Consider the following 20379-nt stretch of genomic DNA (forward strand, 5'->3'; position numbering starts at 1 on the left):
CACTTTTCATGTGAGATGCTTCAAATCCACAGATTTGACTGGTTTTAAACTAATGTGTTTTGAGGAATCCCAGAACTACGTTGAGATTCCACAGTGCCACTGGAGGCACAAAAGGGGGTTGTATATGCAATACTCCCTTGACAAACTTCTGGACTTCAGGAACTGAAGCCACTTCTTTCTGGAAGAAAAATCGACAGGGCCGAAATTTGAACCTTAATGGACCCCAATTTGAGGCTCATAGACACTCCTGTTTGCAAGAAATGCAGGAATCGACCGAGTTGAAATTTCTTCGTGGGGCCTTCCTGGCCTCACACCACGCAACATATTTTCGCCACATGTGGTGATAATGTTGTGCGGTCACCTCCTTTCTGGCTTTGACCAGGGTAGGAATGACCTCTTCCTGAATGCCTTTTCCCTTAGGATCCGGCGTTCCACCGCCATGCCGTCAAACGCAGCTGCGGTAAGTCTTGGAACAGACATGGTACTTGCTGAAACAAGTCCCTTCTTAGCGGCAGAGGCCATAAGTCCTCTGTGAGCATCTCTTGAAGTTCCGGGTACCAAGTCCTTCTTGGCCAATCCGGAGCCATGAGTATAGTTCTTACTCCTCTACGTCTTATAATTCTCAGTACCTTAGGTATGAAAAGCAGAGGATGGAACACATACACCGACTGGTACACCCACGGTGTTACCAGAACGTCCACAGCTATTGCCTGAGGGTCTCTTAACCTGGCGCAATACCTGTCCCGTTTTTTGTTCAGACGGGACGCCATCATGTCCACCTTTGGTAATTCCCAACGGTTTACAATTATGTGGAAAACTTCCCCATGAAGTTCCCACTCTGCCGGGTGGAGGTCGTGCCTACTGAGGAAGTCTGCTTCCCAGTTTCCATTCCCGGAATGAAACACTGCTGACAGTGCTATCACATGATTTTCCGCCCAGCGAAAAGTCCTTGCAGTTTTTGCCACTGCCCTCCTGCTTCTTGTGCCGCCCTGTCTATTTACGTGGGCGACTGCCGTGATGTTTTATCCCACTGGATCAATACCGGCTGACCTTGAAGCAGAGGTCTTGCTAAGCTTAGAGCATTATAAATTTACCCTTAGCTATATTTATGTGGAGAAAAATCTCCAGACTTGATCACACTCCCTGGAAATTTTTTCCTTGTGTGACTGCTCCCCAGCCTCTCGGGCTGGCCTCCGTGGTCACCAACATCCAAAACTGAATGCCGAATCTGCGGCCCTCTAGAAGATGAGCACTCTGTAACCACCACAGGAGAGACACCCTTGTCCTTGGATATAGGGTTATCCGCTGATGCATCTGAAGATGCGATCCGGACCATTTGTCCAGCAGATCCCACTGAAAAGTTCTTACATGAAATCTGCCGACTGGAATTGCTTCGAAGGAAGTCACCATTTTTTTTACCATGGCCCTTGTGCAATGATGCACTGATTTTAGGAGGTTCCTGACTAGCTCGGATAACTCCCTGGCTTTCTCTTCCGGGAGAAACACCTTTTTCTGGACTGTGTCCAGAATCATCCCTAAGCACAGGAGACTTGTTGTCGGGATCAGCTGCGATTTTGGAATCTTTAGAATCCACCCCTGCTGTTGTAACAGTATCCGAGATAGTGCTACTCCGACCTCCAACTGTTCCCTGGACTTTGCCCTTATCAGGAGATCGTCCAAGTAAGGGATAATTAAGACGCCTTTTCTTCGAAGAAGAACCATCATTTCGGCCATTACCTTGGTAAAGACCCGGGGTGCCGTAGACAATCCAAACGGCAGCGTCTGAAACTGATAGTGACAGTTCTGTACCACGAACCTGAGGTACCCTTAGTGATAAGGGCAAATTTGGGACATGGAGGTAAGCATCCCTGATGTCTCGGGACACCAGATAGTCCCCTTCTTCCCGGTTCGTTATCACTGCTCTGAGTGACTCCATCTTGATTTGAACCTTTGTAAGTGTTCAAATTTTTTTAGATTTAGAATAGGTCTCACCTAGCCTTCTGGCTTCAGTACCACAATATAGTGTGGAATAATACCCCTTTTCTTGTTGTAGGAGGGGTAATTTAATTATCACCTGCTGGGAATACAGCTCGTGAATTTTTTCCCATACTGCCTCCTTGTCGGAGGGAGACCTTGGTAAAGCAGCCTTCAGGAGCCTGCGCAGGGGAAACGTCTCGACATTCCAAACTGTACCCCTGGGATACTACTTGTAGGATCCAGGGGTCCTGTACGGTCTCAGCGTCATGCTGAGAGCTTGTCAGAAGGGTTGGAACGCTTCTGTTCCTGGGAATGGGCTACCTGCTGCAGTCTTCTTCCCTTTCCTCTATCCCTGGGCAGATATGACTCTTATAGGGACGAAAGGACTGAAGCTGAAAAAACGGTGTCTTTTTCTGCAGAGATGTGACTTAGGGTAAAAACGGTGGATTTTCCAGCAGTTGCCGTGGCCACCAGGTCCGATGGACCGACCCCAAATAACTCCTCTTCCTTTATACGGCAATACACCTTTGTGCCGTTTGGAATCTGCATCACCTGACCACTGTCGTGTCCATAAACATCTTCTGGCAGATATGGACATCGCACTTACTCTTGATGCCAGAGTGCAAATATCCCTCTGTGCATCTCGCATATATAGAAATACATCCTTTAAATGCTCTATAGTCAATAAAATACTGTCCCTGTCAAGGGTATCAATATTTTTAGTCAGGGAATCCGACCAAGCCACCCCAGCTCTGCACATCCAGGCTGAGGCGATCGCTGGTCGCAGTATAACACCAGTATGTGTGTATATACTTTTTATGATATTTTTCCAGCCTCCTGTCAGCTGGCTCCTTGAGGACGGCCCTATCTATAGACGGTACCGCCACTTGTTCTGATAAGCGTGTGAGCGCCTTATCCACCCTAAGGGGTGTTTCCCAACGCGCCCTAACTTCTGGCGGGAAAGGGTATACCGCCCATATTTTCTATCGGGGGGAACCCACGCATCATCACACACTTCATTTAATTTATCTGATTCAGGAAAAACTACGGTAGTTTTTTCACATCCCACATAATACCCTCTTTTGTGGTACTTGTAGTATCAGAAATATGTAACACCTCCTTCATTGCCCTTAACGTGTGGCCCTAATAAGGAATACGTTTTTTTAAAACCCCTGACGGCGTTTTTGAGACGTCTGGACCGGTACTAATTGTTTGTCGGCCGTCTCATGTCGTCAACCGACCTTGGCGCGTGTTGACATTATCACGTAATTCCCTAAATAAGCCATCCATTCCGGTGTCGACTCCCTAGAGAGTGACATCACCATTACAGGCAATTGCTCTGCCTCCTCACCAACATCGTCCTCATACATGTCGACACACACGTACCGACACACAGCACACACACAGGGAATGCTCTGATAGAGGACAGGACCTACTAGCCCTTTGGAGAGACAGAGGGAGAGTTTGCCAGCACACACCAAAAACGCTATAATTATATAGGGACAACCTTATATAAGTGTTTTCCCTTATAGCATCTTTTTTATATAATTCTAACGCCAAATTAGTGCCCCCCCTCTCTGTTTTAACCCTGTTTCTGTAGTGCAGTGCAGGGGAGAGCCTGGGAGCCTTCCCTCCAGCCTTTCTGTGAGGGAAAATGGCGCTGTGTGCTGAGGAGATAGGCCCCGCCCCTTTTTCGGCAGCCTCGTCTCCCGCTCTTAACGGATTCTGGCAGGGGTTAAATATCTCCATATAGCCCCCGGAGGCTATATGTGAGGTATTTTTAGCCAAAAAAGATTTTCATTTGCCTCCCAGGGCGCCCCCCTCCCAGCGCCCTGCACCCTCAGTGACTGCCGTGTGAAGTGTGCTGAGAGGAAAATGGCGCACAGCTGCAGTGCTGTGCGCTACCTTAAGAAGACTGAGGAGTCTTCTGCCGCCGATTCTGGACCTCTTCTCGTTTCAGCATCTGCAAGGGGGCCGGCGGCGAGGCTCCGGTGACCATCCAGGCTGTACCTGTGATCGTCCCTCTGGAGCTAATGTCCAGTAGCCAAGAAGCCAATCCATCCTGCACGCAGGTGAGTTCACTTCTTCTCCCCTAAGTCCCTCGTTGCAGTGATCCTGTTGCCAGCAGGACTCACTGTAAAATAAAAAACCTAAGCTAAACTTTTCTAAGCAGCTCTTTAGGAGAGCCACCTAGATTGCACCCTTCTCGGCCGGGCACAAAAATCTAACTGAGGCTTGGAGGAGGGTCATAGGGGGAGGAGCCAGTGTACACCACCTGATCCTAAAGCTTTACTTTTTGTGCCCTGTCTCCTGCGGAGCCGCTATTCCCCATGGTCCTTTCAGGAACCCCAGCATCCACTAGGACGATAGAGAAAAGGGTATTATGTAGGGTGGGAATAATCTACTTGTAGTTTTTCCTGAATCAGATAAATTAAAGTGTGTGATGATACGTGGGTTTCCTCCGATAGAAAATTATTGGAGGTATACCTTTTCCCGCCAGAAGTGAGGGTGAGTTGGGAAACACACCTTAGGGTGGATAAGGCGCTCACACGCTTATAAAAACAAGTGGCGTTACCGTCTCCAGATACGGCCGCCATCAAGGAGCCAGCTGATAGGAAGCTGAAAAATATCCTAAAAAGTATATACACACATACTGGTGTTATACTACGACCAGCAATCGCCTCAGCCTGGATGTGCAGCGCTGGGGGGGCTTGGTCGGATTTCCTGACTGAAAATATTGATACCCTTGACAGGAACAATATTTTATTGACTATAGAGCATTTTAAGGATGCATTTCTATATATGCGAGATGCGCAGAGGGATATTTGCATTCTGGCATCAAGAGTAGATGTGATGTCCATATCTGCCAGACGATGTTTATAGACACGACAGTGGTCAGGTGATGCAGATTCCAGACGGCACATGGAAGTATTGCCGTATAAAGGGGCGGTCCATCGGACCTGGTGGCCATGGCAACAGCTGGAAAATCCACTTTTGTTACCCCAAGTCACATCTCAGCAGAAAAGGACACAGTCTTTTCAGTCTCAGTCCTTTCGTACCCATAAAGGCAGGCGGGCAAAAGTCCAGTCATATCTGCCCAGGGTTAGAGGAAAGGGAAGAAGACTGCAGCAGGCAGCCCATTCCCAGGAACAGAAGTCCTCCACAGCTTCTGCCAAGTCCGCAGCATGACGCTGGGGCCATACAAGCGGACTCAGGTGCGGTGGGGGGTCATCTCAAGAGTTTCAGCACGCAGTGGGCTCACTCGCAAGTGGACTCCTGGATCCTACACGTAGTATCCCAGGTGTACATTGGAAATTCGAGACGTCTTCCCCTCACAAGTTCCTGAAGTCTGCTTTACCAACGTCTCCCTCCGACAGGGAGGCAGTATTGGAAAAAAATTCACAGGCTGTATTCCCAGCAGGTGATAATCAAAGTACCCCTCCTACAACAAGGGAAGGGGTATTATTCCACACTATATTGTGGTACTGAAGCCAAACGGCTCGGTGAGATCTAAAAGATTTGAACAATTACATACAAGGGTTCAAATCAAGATGGAGTCACTCAGAGCAGTGATAGCGAACCAGGACGATATGGTGTCACTGGATATCAGGGACGCTTACCTACATGTCCAAATTTTGCCCTTCTCACCAAGGGTATCTCAGGTTCGTGGTACAGAACTGTCACTATCAGTTCAGACGCTGCCGTTTGGATTGTCCACGGCACCCCGGGTCTTTACCATGGTAATGGCCGAAATGATGATTCTTCCTAAAAGAAATATGGACGCTTTCCTGATAAGGGCAAGGTCCAGAGAACAGTTGGCGGTCGGAGTAGCACTATCTCAAGTAGTTCTACGACAGCACGAGTGGATTCTAAATATTCCAAAATCGCAGCTTTTTCCGACGGCACGTCTAATGTTTCTAGGAATGATTCTGGACACAGTCCAGAAAAGGATGTTTTCTCCCGGAGAAGAAAGCCAGGGAGTTATCCGAGCTAGTCAGGAACCTCCTAAAACCAGGAAAAGTATCAGTGCATCATTGCACAAGGGTCCTGTGAAAAATGGTGGTTTCTTACAAAGCGATCCCATTCGGTAGATTTCACGCAAGAACCTTTCAGTGGAATCTGCTGGGAAAATGGTCCGGATCGCATCTTCAGATGCATCAGCGGATAACCCTGTCTCCAAGGACAAGGGTGTTTCTTCTGCGGTGGCTGCAGAGTGCTCATCTATGAAAGGGCCGCAGATTCGGCATTCAGGACTGGGTCCTGGTGACCACGGATGCCAGCCTGAGTGGCTGGGGAGCAGTCACACAAGGAAAAAATTTCCAGGGAGTGTGATCAAGTCTGGAGACTTCTCTCCACATAAATATACTGGAGCTAAGGGCAATTTACAAGGCTCTAAGCTTAGCAAGACCTCTGCTTCAAGGTCAGCCGGTATTGATCCAGTGGGACAACATCACGGCAGTCGCCCACGTAAACAGACAGGGCGGCACAAGAAGCAGGAGGGAAATGGCAGAAACTGCAAGGATTCTTCGCTGGGCGAAAAATCATGTGATAACACTCTCAGCAGTGTTAATTCCGGGAGTGGAAAACTGGGAAGCAGACTTCCTCAGCAGGCATAACCTCCACCCGGGAGAGTGGGGACTTCAGCGGGAAGTCTTCCACATGATTGTAAACCGTTGGGAAAAACCAAAGGTGGACATGATGGCGTCCCGCCTGAACAAAAAACTAGACAGATATTGCGCCAGGTCAAGGGACCCTCAGGCAATAGCGGTGGACGCTCTGGTAACACTGTGGGTGTACCAGTCAGGGTATGTGTTCCCTCCTATGCATCTCATACCAAAAGTACTGAGAATCATAAGAAGGAGATGAGTAAGAACGATACTCGTGGTTCCGGATGGGTCAAGAAGGACTTGGTACCCGGAACTTCAAGAGATGCTCACGGAAGAACCGTGGCCTCTACCTTTAAGAAAGGACCTGCTCCAGCAGGGGCCTTGTCTGTTCCAAGACTTACCGCGGCTGCGTTTGACGGCATGGCAGTTGAACGCCGGATCCTGAAAGGGCATTCCAGATGAAGTCATCCCTGCCCTGGTCGAAGCCAGGAAGGATGTAACCGCAAAACATTTTCACCGCATTTGGCGAAAGTATGTTGCGTGGTGTGAGGCCAAGAAGGTCCCTACAGAGGAATTCCAACTGGGTCGTTTCCTACATTTCCTGAAAACAGGACTGTCTATGGGCCTAAAATTAGGGTCCATTAAGGTTCAAATTTCGACCCTGTCGAATTTCTTCCAGAAAGAACTGGCTTCAGTGCCTGAAGTTCAGACGTTTGTAAAAGGGGTACTGCATATACAGCCTCCTTTTGTGCCCCCAGTGGCACCTTGGGATCTCAATGTTGTTTTGAGTTTCCTAAAGTCACATTGGTTTGATCCACTCACCACTGTGGACTTAAAATATTTCACATGGAAGGTGAAGATTCTATTAGCCCTGGCTTCAGCCAGACGTGTGTCAGAATGGGCGGTTTTATCATATACAAGCCCTTACTTAATTTTTCATTCTGACAGGGCAGAATTAAGGACTCGTCCTCAATTTCTCCTTAAGGTGTTTTCTGTTTTTCACATGAACCAACCTATTGTGGTACCTGCGGCTACTAGGGACTTGGAGGACTCCAAGTTACTTGACGTTGTCAGGGCCCTGAAAATATGTTTCCAGGACGACTGGAGTCAGAAAATCTGACTCGCTGTTTAGCCTGTATGCACCCAACAAGATGGGTGCTCCTGCTTCTAAGCAGACGATTGCTCGCTGGATTTGTAGTACAATTCAGCTTGCACATTCTGTGGCAGGCTTGCCACAGCCAAAATCAGTAAAAGCCCATTCCACAAGGAAGTGGGCTCATCTTGGGCGACTGCCTGAAGGGTCTCGGCTTTACAACTTTGCTGAGCTGATACTTGGTCAGGGGCACACCCTGACTGAGGAGGACCTGGAGTTCTCTCATTCGGTGCTGCAGAGTCATCCGCACTCTCCCGCCCGTTTGGGAGCTTTGGTATAATCCCCATGGTCCTGACGGAGTCCCCAGCATCCACTTAGGACGTTAGAGAAAATAAGAATTTACTTACCGATAATTCTATTTCTCGTAGTCCGTAGTGGATGCTGGGCGCCCATCCCAAGTGCGGATTGTCTGCAATACTTGTACATAGTTATTGTTACAAAAATCGGGTTATTCTTGTTGTGAGCCATCTTTTCAGAGGCTCCTTCGTTGTTATCATACTGTTAACTGGGTTCAGATCACAGGTTGTACGGTGTGATTGGTGTGGCTGGTATGAGTCTTACCCGGGATTCAATATCCTTCCTTATTATGCACGCTCGTCCGGGCACAGTATCCTAACTGAGGCTTGGAGGAGGGTCATAGGGGGAGGAGCCAGTGCACACCACCTGATCCTAAAGCTTTTATTATTGTGCCCTGTCTCCTGCGGAGCCGCTATATCCCCATGGTCCTGACGGAGTCCCCAGCATCCACTACGGACTACGAGAAATAGAATTATCGGTAAGTAAATTCTTATTATTTGGGCTATATAATATGATGGTTGTCTTTACTTGACGGGGTTCTTCAGGAAACAAACTCTCTTGAAGATCTGTGGTCATCTTGTAATCTAATCTAATTTTAAATTCAGGGTACCCTAAAAAGAAAACAACAACCCTGAGAGACATGGTTGCAGCATTTTTCTGCCGAAGGCTTCACTGCATGGCCAGTCTGGCACAGTGAGTGAATGCCTTAGTAGATGTTAGTACCCTATAGTAACTCATGTATAAAGAAAAAAGTACACTCTTCACCCCACCATAAATCACTCAGCAGTGTAAATATATTTGTATATTTTGTCTTGTCCAGGAATACATAAATAACTACACATGGAGGTACATGGAACCTGCTCCTTGCCTGCGGGAGACTCTCCAGCCTTACATCCTGGGTACAAGGTAACGAAGGGTAAATTACAAAAACAAATCTACGGTCACTGGGGCTCAGTCTGTGCTTATTATTGGGCTCCCGTTACTAAATGCTTTAGTTAACTGAGGACAAAGTATGTACATTCTGCATTATGTGTAAACTGATAGACTAGGATTTTATCAAATCTGTAGTGTCTAGTAATAGTGGAAATACCTGTTCACCCCATCTGTGTCACCCCGTCTGCTTGCCCCTCCCCTTTAGAATGTAAGCTCTCCCGAGCAGGGCCCTCTACCCTCATGTGCTTTTCCTTCGCTTACTTCAGAGATTCCTAACCATGGTCTTCAAGGCACAATAACAGTTCAGTTTTTAAGGATATCCATGCTTGAGCACAGGTGACTTAATTAGTACCTGAGTCATTTTGATTTAACCTACTGTGCTCAAGCATGGATATCACTAAAACCTGGACTGTTAGTGTGCCTTGAGGACTGAGGTTGGGAATTATTGTCTTACACTATCATCTACTCCATACTGCCCACGTCACCTATCCCTTGGTTTCTGCCACCCTGCTGCTTATAAGTAGTATGACAGCTGATGCAGTAATGTTTATATACAGTACCATGTACTTTTCCTGCAATGTCTTGTAATGTAAGTCACTGTTTGCTTGGTTCTGCTAACTCGTTTATATACTTTGTTAGGTGGAACCCTTGTGGCGCCATATAAAGGATGATGATAATAATAGTGGCACATTTTTGGTCTTTGTGCTGGCACAGTGATATAACACCAAATCACCTTTCTCTGCCATAATAATGAGGCAATGTGTCAATAATAACCTTGCACTGCCTCCCCCGTAAGTGGGCAATATCTCCACCATGGATTTGGGGGGGTTTGTGTCATTCCCACATGTCGGGGGAAGGTTTACGCCCACTTTTTAATATATTTTACATTTACATACAGTTGTATGGTCTATGAAGCTGAGAATTCCTCTCCTGCTTTTTTCAGGGTGTAGCCTTTCATGTACAGATTGTATATTGCATCATATACGGCGCAATAGAGATGATTTAATCCCTGAAGAGAATAAGGCCACAATGCACATGAAGTTTAATATTGAATGCGGCATATACAGATGTGTCCCGCTACATCTTTGCTGTGTGTAGCAGCGTTCTGTAGCGGGATCGTGATGCGCAAACATTGTGACATGCCGCGTGCATATGCAGCCGCTGTTGGCCCCATTACATTGAATGCATAGCGGGAGCATGTGTACGCACGTGACCCGCTATGCTGCCACACCGTACAAGGACACATCTGTATTATGTATGGTTTTGTTTTTGCTACGTCCTGAGCCCATTCACACTAGCCGATTTTGAGCTCAAAGTAGTTCACTTTTGGCGTTTTGAGCTCAAACTCGGCCAGTGTGCATGGCCGGACGCACTCCTGCATCATTGCTAACCGCCGCCGTCCATCCGAGTGGACCACTTTTCATAGTCTCCTACTGTGGAAAGTGGTTTACCCTCCGTGAACATCACTGGGCACAGTGAAAATCGCTCAGTGTGTATGCACTGGGCTATTTTCCTGCCGGCGATGTTCACATCATTGCTCTGCATACACACTGGGTGTTTGCACCTTAAGTCTGTGTATGGTGGCATGAACGATCCCACTTGCCAGACTTGTTTATATTACCTTACAGATGTGGTGCAGGTTCCTCTGGCAGATAGCAAGTGCCCATGTGTGCCAGGCATTTCAGCTTTCACATAAAGAACAAATGTCTCCCCACCCATTCAGGGTAGTTTTTGTAGTTCAACTGAAGTGATCTTTACAGTTGGCCTACATGAATGGACACAATAGAGAGATAATCGGTAGTGTGTCCTTGATGTTCCTTAGTGGTGACCTAGAATGCCAGCAAAGTGTTATTATGAGTATCTCATTCATAGCTCTTGACGACTCTGTGCCAGGCTAGGCGTGTTTGTTGGGGGTAGTGGTAGCCTCAGACTGAGAAGTGTATGAAGTCTTGCCATTACAGTGATCTTTTGTAGCTCATCGTGTTGTTCCTCCTGATCAGGAAAACGTTACATGACAATGCGGCACCAGTGAGTGGAGATCCAGGCGCAGCTGCTGTCCAGGAAGAAACCTTAGTAAATGGCTTCATACAGCATTCTCTCAGAGGTAAAGGGCTTCATAGTTGGAAAACCTGTAATAAAACGAGCACTGCAAGCATTTATTTAGAAAAACAAAACCAGCTTATGTTGCTTGCTGTGTAAGGTAGGGATAGTAGATTCAGTTTGATATTTCTGGTCTGTCTAGCAGGAACTGCTTACTTTGTGGCATTGGTGGTGATTTACTAACCAGGAAAAATTCTCCTCTGCAGTTCTGCAGTGCAATTCATCTTGTGCAAATTTATTTTAACAATTAATCTCCTGACCCAGACTTGCCCGAAGAAGGGGCCGAACTCCACCAGTCTCTAGAATTTATGTTAATCTGAGTTAAAAGTATAAGCCCAAGTGATTTTTGGTATAGATTAGAGTATTATTTGGAAAAAGGTGGCACAGTTTCACTTCTCAAAACCTGGTGTGGATGATGGTGGTGTAGTGTGAGGGTGGGAAGGGGGAGGGGGGGGGAGGAGGGCGGCAGTCTACCTGTGGTATTTGTGACCAGAGTCTGTGTGGTGGTGTGGTGGTGTATAGAGAGAAAAGGGAGGGTTAAAAGGTATCGGGAGTAATTCAGGGTGTGGTTATGTGGGGTATGTTGTGGTCTGGTGTCCGTGGTATGACCTCAGTTGTGGGTGGTCCATCAGTGTGGAGGTGGTATGTGGTTTCGAGTGTGTGTTGCTGGTGTAGTAGGTGGGATGTGATGGTATGTGTAGGTGGGAGTCGTGGAAAAGACCAGGCTGTGCACAAACATAGGTTGGATTGCTGTTTTGTAAATATTTTCAGGCTGGATCACATGGATGGATGAATAGTCTCAGAAATCCAGATATGGTGGCTCACTCTGGCTTGTGGTTTTGTATGGACACTAGATGACAGTCTCCGCTTGGCTCGGTCCTCAGCTCTGATGGTGAATGAGAGATGGGCAATGCAGTCCGCAGTTAGAATGTTCAGGGCTATTTAGGTGGTGAACAGTCCGAAGGAAAGTCTGTTTTTCTTTCTTACCCATTTAGAGATAGTAGCAGTTTGCAGGGTATTCAGTGTTGAGCCTTGGTGGTACTCCCTGGCCGGGGGCTCCCTTAGGATTGTTGAAGACCACTGATGCCTGTATGGTAGTTGTCCTGTTGTATGCTAAACAGGGTTCTGGTTCTTCATCCGTGGTACTTCAGGTGTCGGGTAACTGTAGCAGAGGGTGCGGTATGCGTTACCGGCGGCCAGGATCCCGGCGGTCAGCCTCCCGACGCCGGGATGCCACCCACAGAATGGGGGGGGGGATATGAGGGCGGGGTGGCGAGCTGCGCTTGACGCAGCTTCTTTTCCCACTCTATAGGTGTCGTGGACACCCACGAGTGGGAATAGTCCCTGTTGGTCAGCTTGATGACCGTCGGGATAGTGAGGGAGCAGGATGTAGGTGGAGGTGTTGTGACCAGCGATCTCCTGACAGCTGGTCACATAACTACATCCCGTGTGTTTGGTATAGCTGGGTGCTGTGCCTCTGGCTGGCGCTCATGGTAAATGCAGGGCTGTCTCTACCATTAGGCAGCTGCCTAGGGGTGCCGTCCACTGGAGGGTGCCACTGAATTAAAACTGAAAGATGTCTCTGTATGCGTCCTCCTCCAGCTGGCTGCTGCTGCGGGTCTAATCAGGTGCAGCCACCGCTATCAGGCTATACCACATATTGTCTCAGCACCTCCTCCATGCTGACACGTGTAACATCAAGTCATGTAATGGCACATAGGAGGAGGCTGTAACTATGGCTCCCAAAATGCATCCCCATGGCCACTCCTCATAGCCCCGATGCACCTCCTCCAGGCCCCTGGATCCCTCCCGGCTCTCCAGCAGCAAGCAGCACCTGACTATATGTCTGCACCCAACAGCATCGTAAATGGAACCATGCCAGTTACGAGGGAAAACAAGGAAACAAGTTTTAGGTAAGTTACCCATGGGGGTTTCTGCGGGTCTATCAGTGCAGATCTTACAACCCGATGAGTTGTTTGCACTTGTAAACAGAATAATAGGAAAAACACAGGGCACAATACAGTACATACATAATGGAGGAGAGGGGCCAGTAATGAACTTACAGATGGGGGAATGTAACACAATCAGGATCATCCAAATATATGTATGAGTGTATATATGAATGTATACACATACAATTAAATATACCTACCAGACCCCATATACAGATGCAGAATATATATATATATATATCCCGCCACTTGACAAAAATGTGAAATTGGCCTCAGTGTCCCATACAATTCCTAACATGCCAGTTAGCATGTATACATGGGCAGAAATAATGGTCGTCTTTTAAGGATTTGAAAGTGAAAGTATATTGTGAACAGAGGCAACATTTTGTGGATGTGTTTTCAAAAGACTTTTTCACTTTAAGGGGGGTATCCGATTACCCGTGTTCGATGACCACGGGTAATTGTGTCGCGGGGGGCTATCCTATTAGCCTTGATGTGGCGTGCTACTCCCCCTGATGCCGGCACTTATCGACGATTATGCTTCGGGTGCCTCAGGCACCCGAAGCATAATCCGCGATGAGCATCTGCCAGAGTCGCGTTAACACGTGGGTCCCGATCCCATGTGTTATCGCGCGATCGCGAGTCTGTTTGCGCCCGATGAAAACGTCCCGTAATAGGATACCGTGATAATGGATAATGACCATCGGCAATTAATTGCGATATCCTGACGTTTTCACCAGGCAAAAACGGATTGTGGATAATTGGATACCCCTCTAAAACTCCTTGAGCGTTGTCCCTTTTCTCTGTATAATGATGCAGTGCACCCCAGCCCACCTAGTGGCCCCTACATCCTCTTTCCAAGAGGTGGTGGTGGGGATTACAGGTTAGGGGGCGTTAGGCTGAAGCTTTGCTTAGGGTTCAGAGACACTTTGCACTGGCCCTGGGTATATAGTATGTAGGCAACTGTGGACGGCAGTGCTGTTATGTGGGCCCAATGTGTTTAAGCTCTAGCTGAGACTATATCAAGGATGTGTGCTCCTCTGATTTCAAGCTGTCCTGGCAAAGTCTAAAGGATCCCTCTCTGATTTTTTTTTTTTTTTTTATCCAATATTGTATCCAATAAGCTACAATGGCTAATGCCATTGAAAATACAGCATTCACTATTGGTGTTCAAGATTTCGAAACTTGATATATTTGACCAGACTGCAGTCTCGTAGAAATCTATGGAGTCTGCACTATCAAATGAAAATAGGAGGCCATCAGCCCCTCTGATTGTTATTAATTATCAGTGGATAGGGGGCCGATGACTAAAAATGAGCTTTTTTTACTCTGATGGAGTTAACCTTGTTTACTGCTCAAGCTATTGCTGTTACAGCGCCCCCCTCTAATTTGCTCCACCCCACACCGTGTCGTAGGCGAGCAGCAGATGGATTTATTCTCATTTCCTTTCTCTTCATTAATGTAAATTGTTCCATCTCTCAATCCTTTGTCTGGGAGCCTTTTGAACACTTTGATGCCTTGGTGATTTGCGTATACAGCTGAAGTAATCCTTTGTCGCATGACAGCGGCTGAGAACAATAAAGAGGGGGCTGCGACAGTGTTTTACATGGTGGCGCCTTTCTAGAGAGGATGTGTGACCTTGTGCCTGTAACACTGCCGATCTATTGCATGCCTCCCAGGTGTCCAGGGGTTAAACACAAGCCCTTTTTGCATCTATTTTGATTGACAATATTGAAACATACAGTAATGAATCTCACAAACACCCCAGTAGAAGAGAGAAAACCCACATGAATTTGTATGTATGAATAATATATTTGATGAGATACCTCAGTAGACCTTTCCTCAAATAAGAATTCTTCTGTTGGTTAAATCAGAAAGTAAATACTTCCAACTCTACAATGGAACGGACTATGGCCCTCATTCCGAGTTGATCGCACCAAGCAACTTTTTGCTGCTGGTGCGATCAACTAATCTCCGCCTATGGGGGAGTGTATTTCTGCATAGGAGGGCTGCGATCGCTTGTGCAGCCCTGCTATGCTAAAAACGTTTCCTGTAAAACAAGACCAGGGTAAGAGTTACTTACCCTGTGCGACGGATCCAGCGATGAAGGTTCCGGTCCTGACGTCAGACATCCGCCCTCCAAACGCCTCGACACGCCTGCGTTGGACTCACCACGCCTGGAAACCGGTGAGTATCCGCCCCGGAACGCCTCCCGCCTGCCCATCTTCTTGCGATCGCCACTGCGATCACATTTGTCGCTGGTGGCGTCGTTGCCCGGTGACGATCGTCGCCAGGCAACGATGCGCGTGCGCAATGCGTCCACCCTGCATGCACATTTCCGACCCGTTCGCACTGCAGCGAAGAACCGCTGCGTGCGAACGGGTCGGAATGACCCCTATGTTTCATTTTATACTGCTAGACAGTGTCTACTACATCTTTTATGCATAAGTAAGTCTGAAGCAAACCCATATCGCCCCAACTGTTGCAGCTTTCCTGTACTCACTGCAAGTCCAAGCATGCCCTAGCGACCAAATGCCTGGTCACTCTCTCCTCATGTCTGGCCAGCCTGTTGTGGTGTCCGATGCACCTGTTTTTGTGTTCAAACTATATTTCTCTAACGTCCTAGTGGATGCTGGGGACTCCGTAAGGACCAGGGGGAATAGACGGGCTCCGCAGGAGACATGGGCACTTTAAGAAAGAATTTAGATTCTGGTGTGCTCTGGCTCCTCCCTCTATGACCCTCCTCCAGACCTCAGTTTGAATCTGTGCCCGGACAAGCTGGGTGCTGTTCAGTGAGCTCTCCTGAGCTTGCTGTAAGAAAGTATTTTGTTAGGTTTTTTATTTTCAGGGAGCTCTGCTGGCAACAGACTCCCTGCATCGTGGGACTGAGGGGAGAGAAGCAGCCCTACTCTCTGCAGATAGGTCCTGTTTCTTATGCTACTGGACACCATTAGCTCCAGAGGGATCGTACACAGGATCTCACCCTCGTCGTCCGATCCCGGAGCCGCGCCGCCGTCCCCCTCGCAGAGCCGGAAGACAGAAGCCGGGTGAAAGAAGCAAGAAGACTTCGAAATCGGCGGCAGAAGACTCCAGTCTTCACTGAGGTAGCGCACAGCACTGCAGCTGTGCGCCATTGCTCCCACACTACACCCACATACTCGGTCACTGTAAGGGTGCAGGGCGCAGGGGGGGGCGCCCTGGGCAGCAATTAGAGACCTCTTTGGCAAAAGTTTGCATATATACAGTTGGGCACTGTATATATGTATGAGCCCCCGCCAAGATTTGTACATTAAAGCGGGACAGAAGCCTGCAGCTGAGGGGGCGGGGCTTCTTCCTCAGCATTCACCAGCGCCATTTTTTCTCCACAGCTCCGCTGAGAGGAAGCTTCCCAGGCTCTCCCCTGCAGATACACGGTAGAAGAGGGTAAAAAGAGAGGGGGGGGGGCACATAATTTGGTGCAAAAAAGCAATATAACAGCGGCTACTGGGTTAACATTAAGTTACTGTGTTATTCCTGGGTTATATAGCGCTGGGGTGTGTGCTGGCATACTCTCTCTCTGTCTCTCCAAAGGGCCTTGTGGGGGAACTGTCTTCACAAAGAGCATTCCCTGTGTGTTTGGTGTGTCGGTACGCTTGTGTCGACATGTTTGACGAGGAAGGCTATGTGGAAACAGAGCGGGAGCAAATGAATGTGGTGTCTCCGCCGACGGCGCCGACACCTGATTGGATGGATATGTGGAAGGTTTTAAATGATAATGTTAATTCCTTGCATAAAAGGTTGGATAATGCTGAAACCTTAGGACAGTCAGGGTCTCAGCCCATGCCTGATCCTATGTCGCAGAGGCCGTCAGGGTCTCAGAAGCGCCCACTATCCCAAATGGTTGACACAGATACCGACATGGATTCTGACTCCAGTGTCGATTACGATGATGCAAAGTTACAGCCTAAATTGGCAAAAGCCATCCGTTATATGATTATAGCAATTAAGGATGTGTTGCACATCACAGAGAAAACCCCAGTCCCTGACAAGAGGGTTCATATGTATGGGGAAAAAAGGCAGGTGGTGACCTTCCCCCCCTTCACACGAGCTAAATGAGTTATGTGAAAAGGCTTGGGAATCTCCAGATAAAAAACTGCAGATTTCCAAACGGATGCTTATGGCGTATCCTTTCCCGCCAACGGACAGGTTACGCTGGGAATCCTCCCCTAGGGTGGACAAAGCTTTAACACGCTTATCCAAGAGGGTAGCCCTGCCGTCACAGGATACGGCCACCCTAAAAGATGCTGCGGATAGAAAGCAAGAGGGTACCCTGAAGTCCATTTATACACATTCAGGTACCTTACTAAGGCCGGCAATTGCGTCGGCCTGGGTGTGTAGTGCTGTAGCAGCATGGACGGATACCTTATCTGAGGAACTTGACACCTTAGACAAGGATACTATATTAATGACCCTGGGGCATATAAAAGACGCTGTCCTATATATGAGAGATGCTCAAAGAGACTTAAGCCTACTGGGCTCTAGAATAAATGCAATGTCGATTTCTGCCAGAAGGGTCCTGTGGACTCGGCAATGGACAGGTGATGCCGACTCAAAAAGGCACATGGAGGTTTTACCTTACAAGGGTGAGGAATTGTTTGGGGAGGGTCTCTCGGACCTGGTCTCCACAGCTACTGCTGGAAAGTCAAATTTTTTGCCATATGTTTCCTTACAACCTAAGAAAGCACCGTATTACCAAATGCAGTCCGTTCGATCACAAAAAGGCAAGAAAGTCCGAGGTGCGTCCTTGCTTGCCAGAGGCAGGGGCAGAGGAAGGAAGCTGCACAACACAGCTAGTTCCCAGGAACAGAAGTCCTCCCCGGCTTCCACTAAATCCACCGCATGACGCTGGGGCTCCACAGGCAGAGCTAGGCCCGGTGGGGGCGCGTCTCCGAAATTTCAGATACAAGTGGGTTCACTACTTCACTCCCAGGTGGATCCCTGGGCAATAGATATTGTGTCTCAGGGATACAAGCTGAAATTCGAAGAGATGCCCCCTCACCGATACCTCAAGTCGGCCCTGCCAGCTTCCCCCTTAGAGAGGGAAATAGTGTTAGCTGCAATTCACAAATTGTATCTTCAACAGGTGTTGGTCAAGGTTCCCCTCCTTCAACAAGGAAAGGGTTATTATTCGACCATGTTTGTGGTACCGAAACCGGATGGTTTGGTCAGACCCATATTGAATTTAAAATCCCTGAACATATACCTGAAAAGGTTCAAGTTCAAGATGGAATCGCTCAGATCGGTCATCGCAAGCCTGGAAGGGGGGGATTTTATGGTGTCTCTGGACATAAAGGATGCATACCTTCATGTCCCCATTTATCCACCTCATCAGGCGTACCTCAGATTTGTGGTACAGGATTGTCATTACCAGTTTCAGACGTTGCCGTTTGGGCTCTCCACGGCACCGAGAATATTTACCAAGGTAATGGCGGAAATGATGGTACTCCAGCGGAAGCAAGGGGTCACAATTATCCCATACTTGGACGATCTCCTCATAAAGGCGAGGTCCAGAGAGCAGTTGCTGATCAGCGTAGCACGCTCTCTGGAAGTGTTACGACAACACGGCTGGATTCTAAATATTCCAAAGTCGCAGTTGGTTCCTACGACTCGTCTGCCCTTCCTGGGCATGATTCTGGACACAGACCAGAAGAGGGTTTATCTCCCGATGGAGAAGGCTCAAGAACTCATGACACTGGTCAGAAACCTATTGAAACCAAAACAGGTGTCGGTGTATCACTGCACGCGAGTCCTGGGAAAGATGGTGGCATCATACAAGGCCATTCCCTTCGGCAGGTTCCATGCGAGGACCTTTCAATGGGATCTACTGGACAAATGGTCCGGATCACATCTTCAAATGCATCGGTTAATCACCCTATCCCCCAGGGCCAGGGTGTCTCTCCTGTGGTGGCTGCAGAGTGCTCACCTCCTCGAGGGCCGCAGATTCGGCATTCAGGACTCGGTCCTGGTGACCACGGATGCAAGCCTCCGAGGGTGGGGGGCAGTCACACAGGGAAGAAATTTTCCAAGGTCTGTGGTCAAGTCAGGAGACTTGCCTCCACATCAACATCCTGGAACTAAGGGCCATATACAACGCCCTACGCCAAGCGGAGTCCCTACTTCGCGACCAACCGGTTCTGATTCAGTCAGACAACATCACCGCAGTGGCTCATGTAAACCGCCAAGGCGGCACAAGGAGCAGGGTGGCGATGGTAGAAGCCACCAGAATTCTTCGCTGGGCGGAGAATCACGTAAGCGCACTGTCAGCAGTGTTCATTCCGGGAGTGGACAACTGGGAAGCAGACTTCCTCAGCAGGCACGACCTCCACCCGGGAGAGTGGGGACTTCATCAAGAAGTCTTTGCGCAGATTGCAAGTCGGTGGGAACTGCCACAGGTGGACATGATGGCTTCCCGCCTCAACAAAGAGCTACAGAGGTATTGCGCCAGGTCAAGAGACCCTCAGGCGATAGCTGTAGACGCACTAGTGACACCGTGGGTGTTCCAGTCGGTTTATGTATTTCCTCCTCTTCCTCTCATACCCAAGGTGCTGAGAATCATAAGAAAAAGAGGAGTGAGAACAATACTCATTGTTCCGGATTGGCCAAGAAGGACTTGGTATCCAGAGCTGCAAGAAATGCTCACAGAGGACCCATGGCCTCTGCCTCTAAGACAGGACCTGTTGCAACAGGGGCCCTGTCTGTTCCAAGACTTACCGCGGCTGCGTTTGACGGCATGGCGGTTGAACGCCGGATCCTAGCAGAAAAAAGCATTCCGGATGAGGTCATTCCTACGCTGATAAAGGCTAGGAAGGACGTGACGGCTCAACGTTATCACCGTATATGGCGAAAATATGTTGCTTGGTGTGAGGCCAGGAATGCCCCTACGGAGGAATTCCAGCTGGGTCGTTTCCTTCACTTCCTACAGTCGGGAGTGACTTTGGGCCTAAAATTGGGTTCCATTAAGGTCCAGATTTCGTCCCTATCCATTTTCTTTCAAAAAGAACTGGCTTCTCTGCCTGAAGTTCAGACGTTTGTAAAGGGAGTGCTGCATATTCAGCCCCCTTTTGTGCCTCCGGTGGCACCTTGGGATCTTAACGTGGTGTTGAGTTTCCTGAAATCACACTGGTTTGAACCACTCAAGACGGTGGAATTGAAATATCTCACGTGGAAGGTGGTCATGCTACTAGCCTTGGCTTCGGCTAGGCGTGTGTCAGAATTGGCGGCTTTGTCACATCAAAGCCCTTATCTGGTTTTCCATGCGGATAGAGCAGAATTGCGGACCCGCCCACAATTTCTGCCAAAAGTGGTTTCATCCTTTCATATA

The 20379-nt window shown here is 48.4% G+C and overlaps 1 protein-coding gene across 5 annotated transcripts in view; it reads left to right on the forward strand.

Moving 5' to 3' along the window:
- Positions 1 to 20379, forward strand: part of GPAT2 (glycerol-3-phosphate acyltransferase 2, mitochondrial) — a 264394-nt gene that overhangs the window by 170409 nt on the left and 73606 nt on the right. For all 5 annotated transcript variants that reach the window (XM_063932035.1, XM_063932036.1, XM_063932033.1 and 2 more), the window contains exons 12-13: positions 8855 to 8940; positions 10968 to 11071. In XM_063932035.1, coding sequence (XP_063788105.1) covers positions 8855 to 8940; positions 10968 to 11071 — 190 coding nt within the window. The remainder of the gene's footprint in view (positions 1 to 8854; positions 8941 to 10967; positions 11072 to 20379) is intronic.

This window comes from Pseudophryne corroboree, chromosome 6, assembly GCF_028390025.1.
Source record: "Pseudophryne corroboree isolate aPseCor3 chromosome 6, aPseCor3.hap2, whole genome shotgun sequence".
NCBI lineage: Eukaryota > Metazoa > Chordata > Amphibia > Anura > Myobatrachidae > Pseudophryne > Pseudophryne corroboree.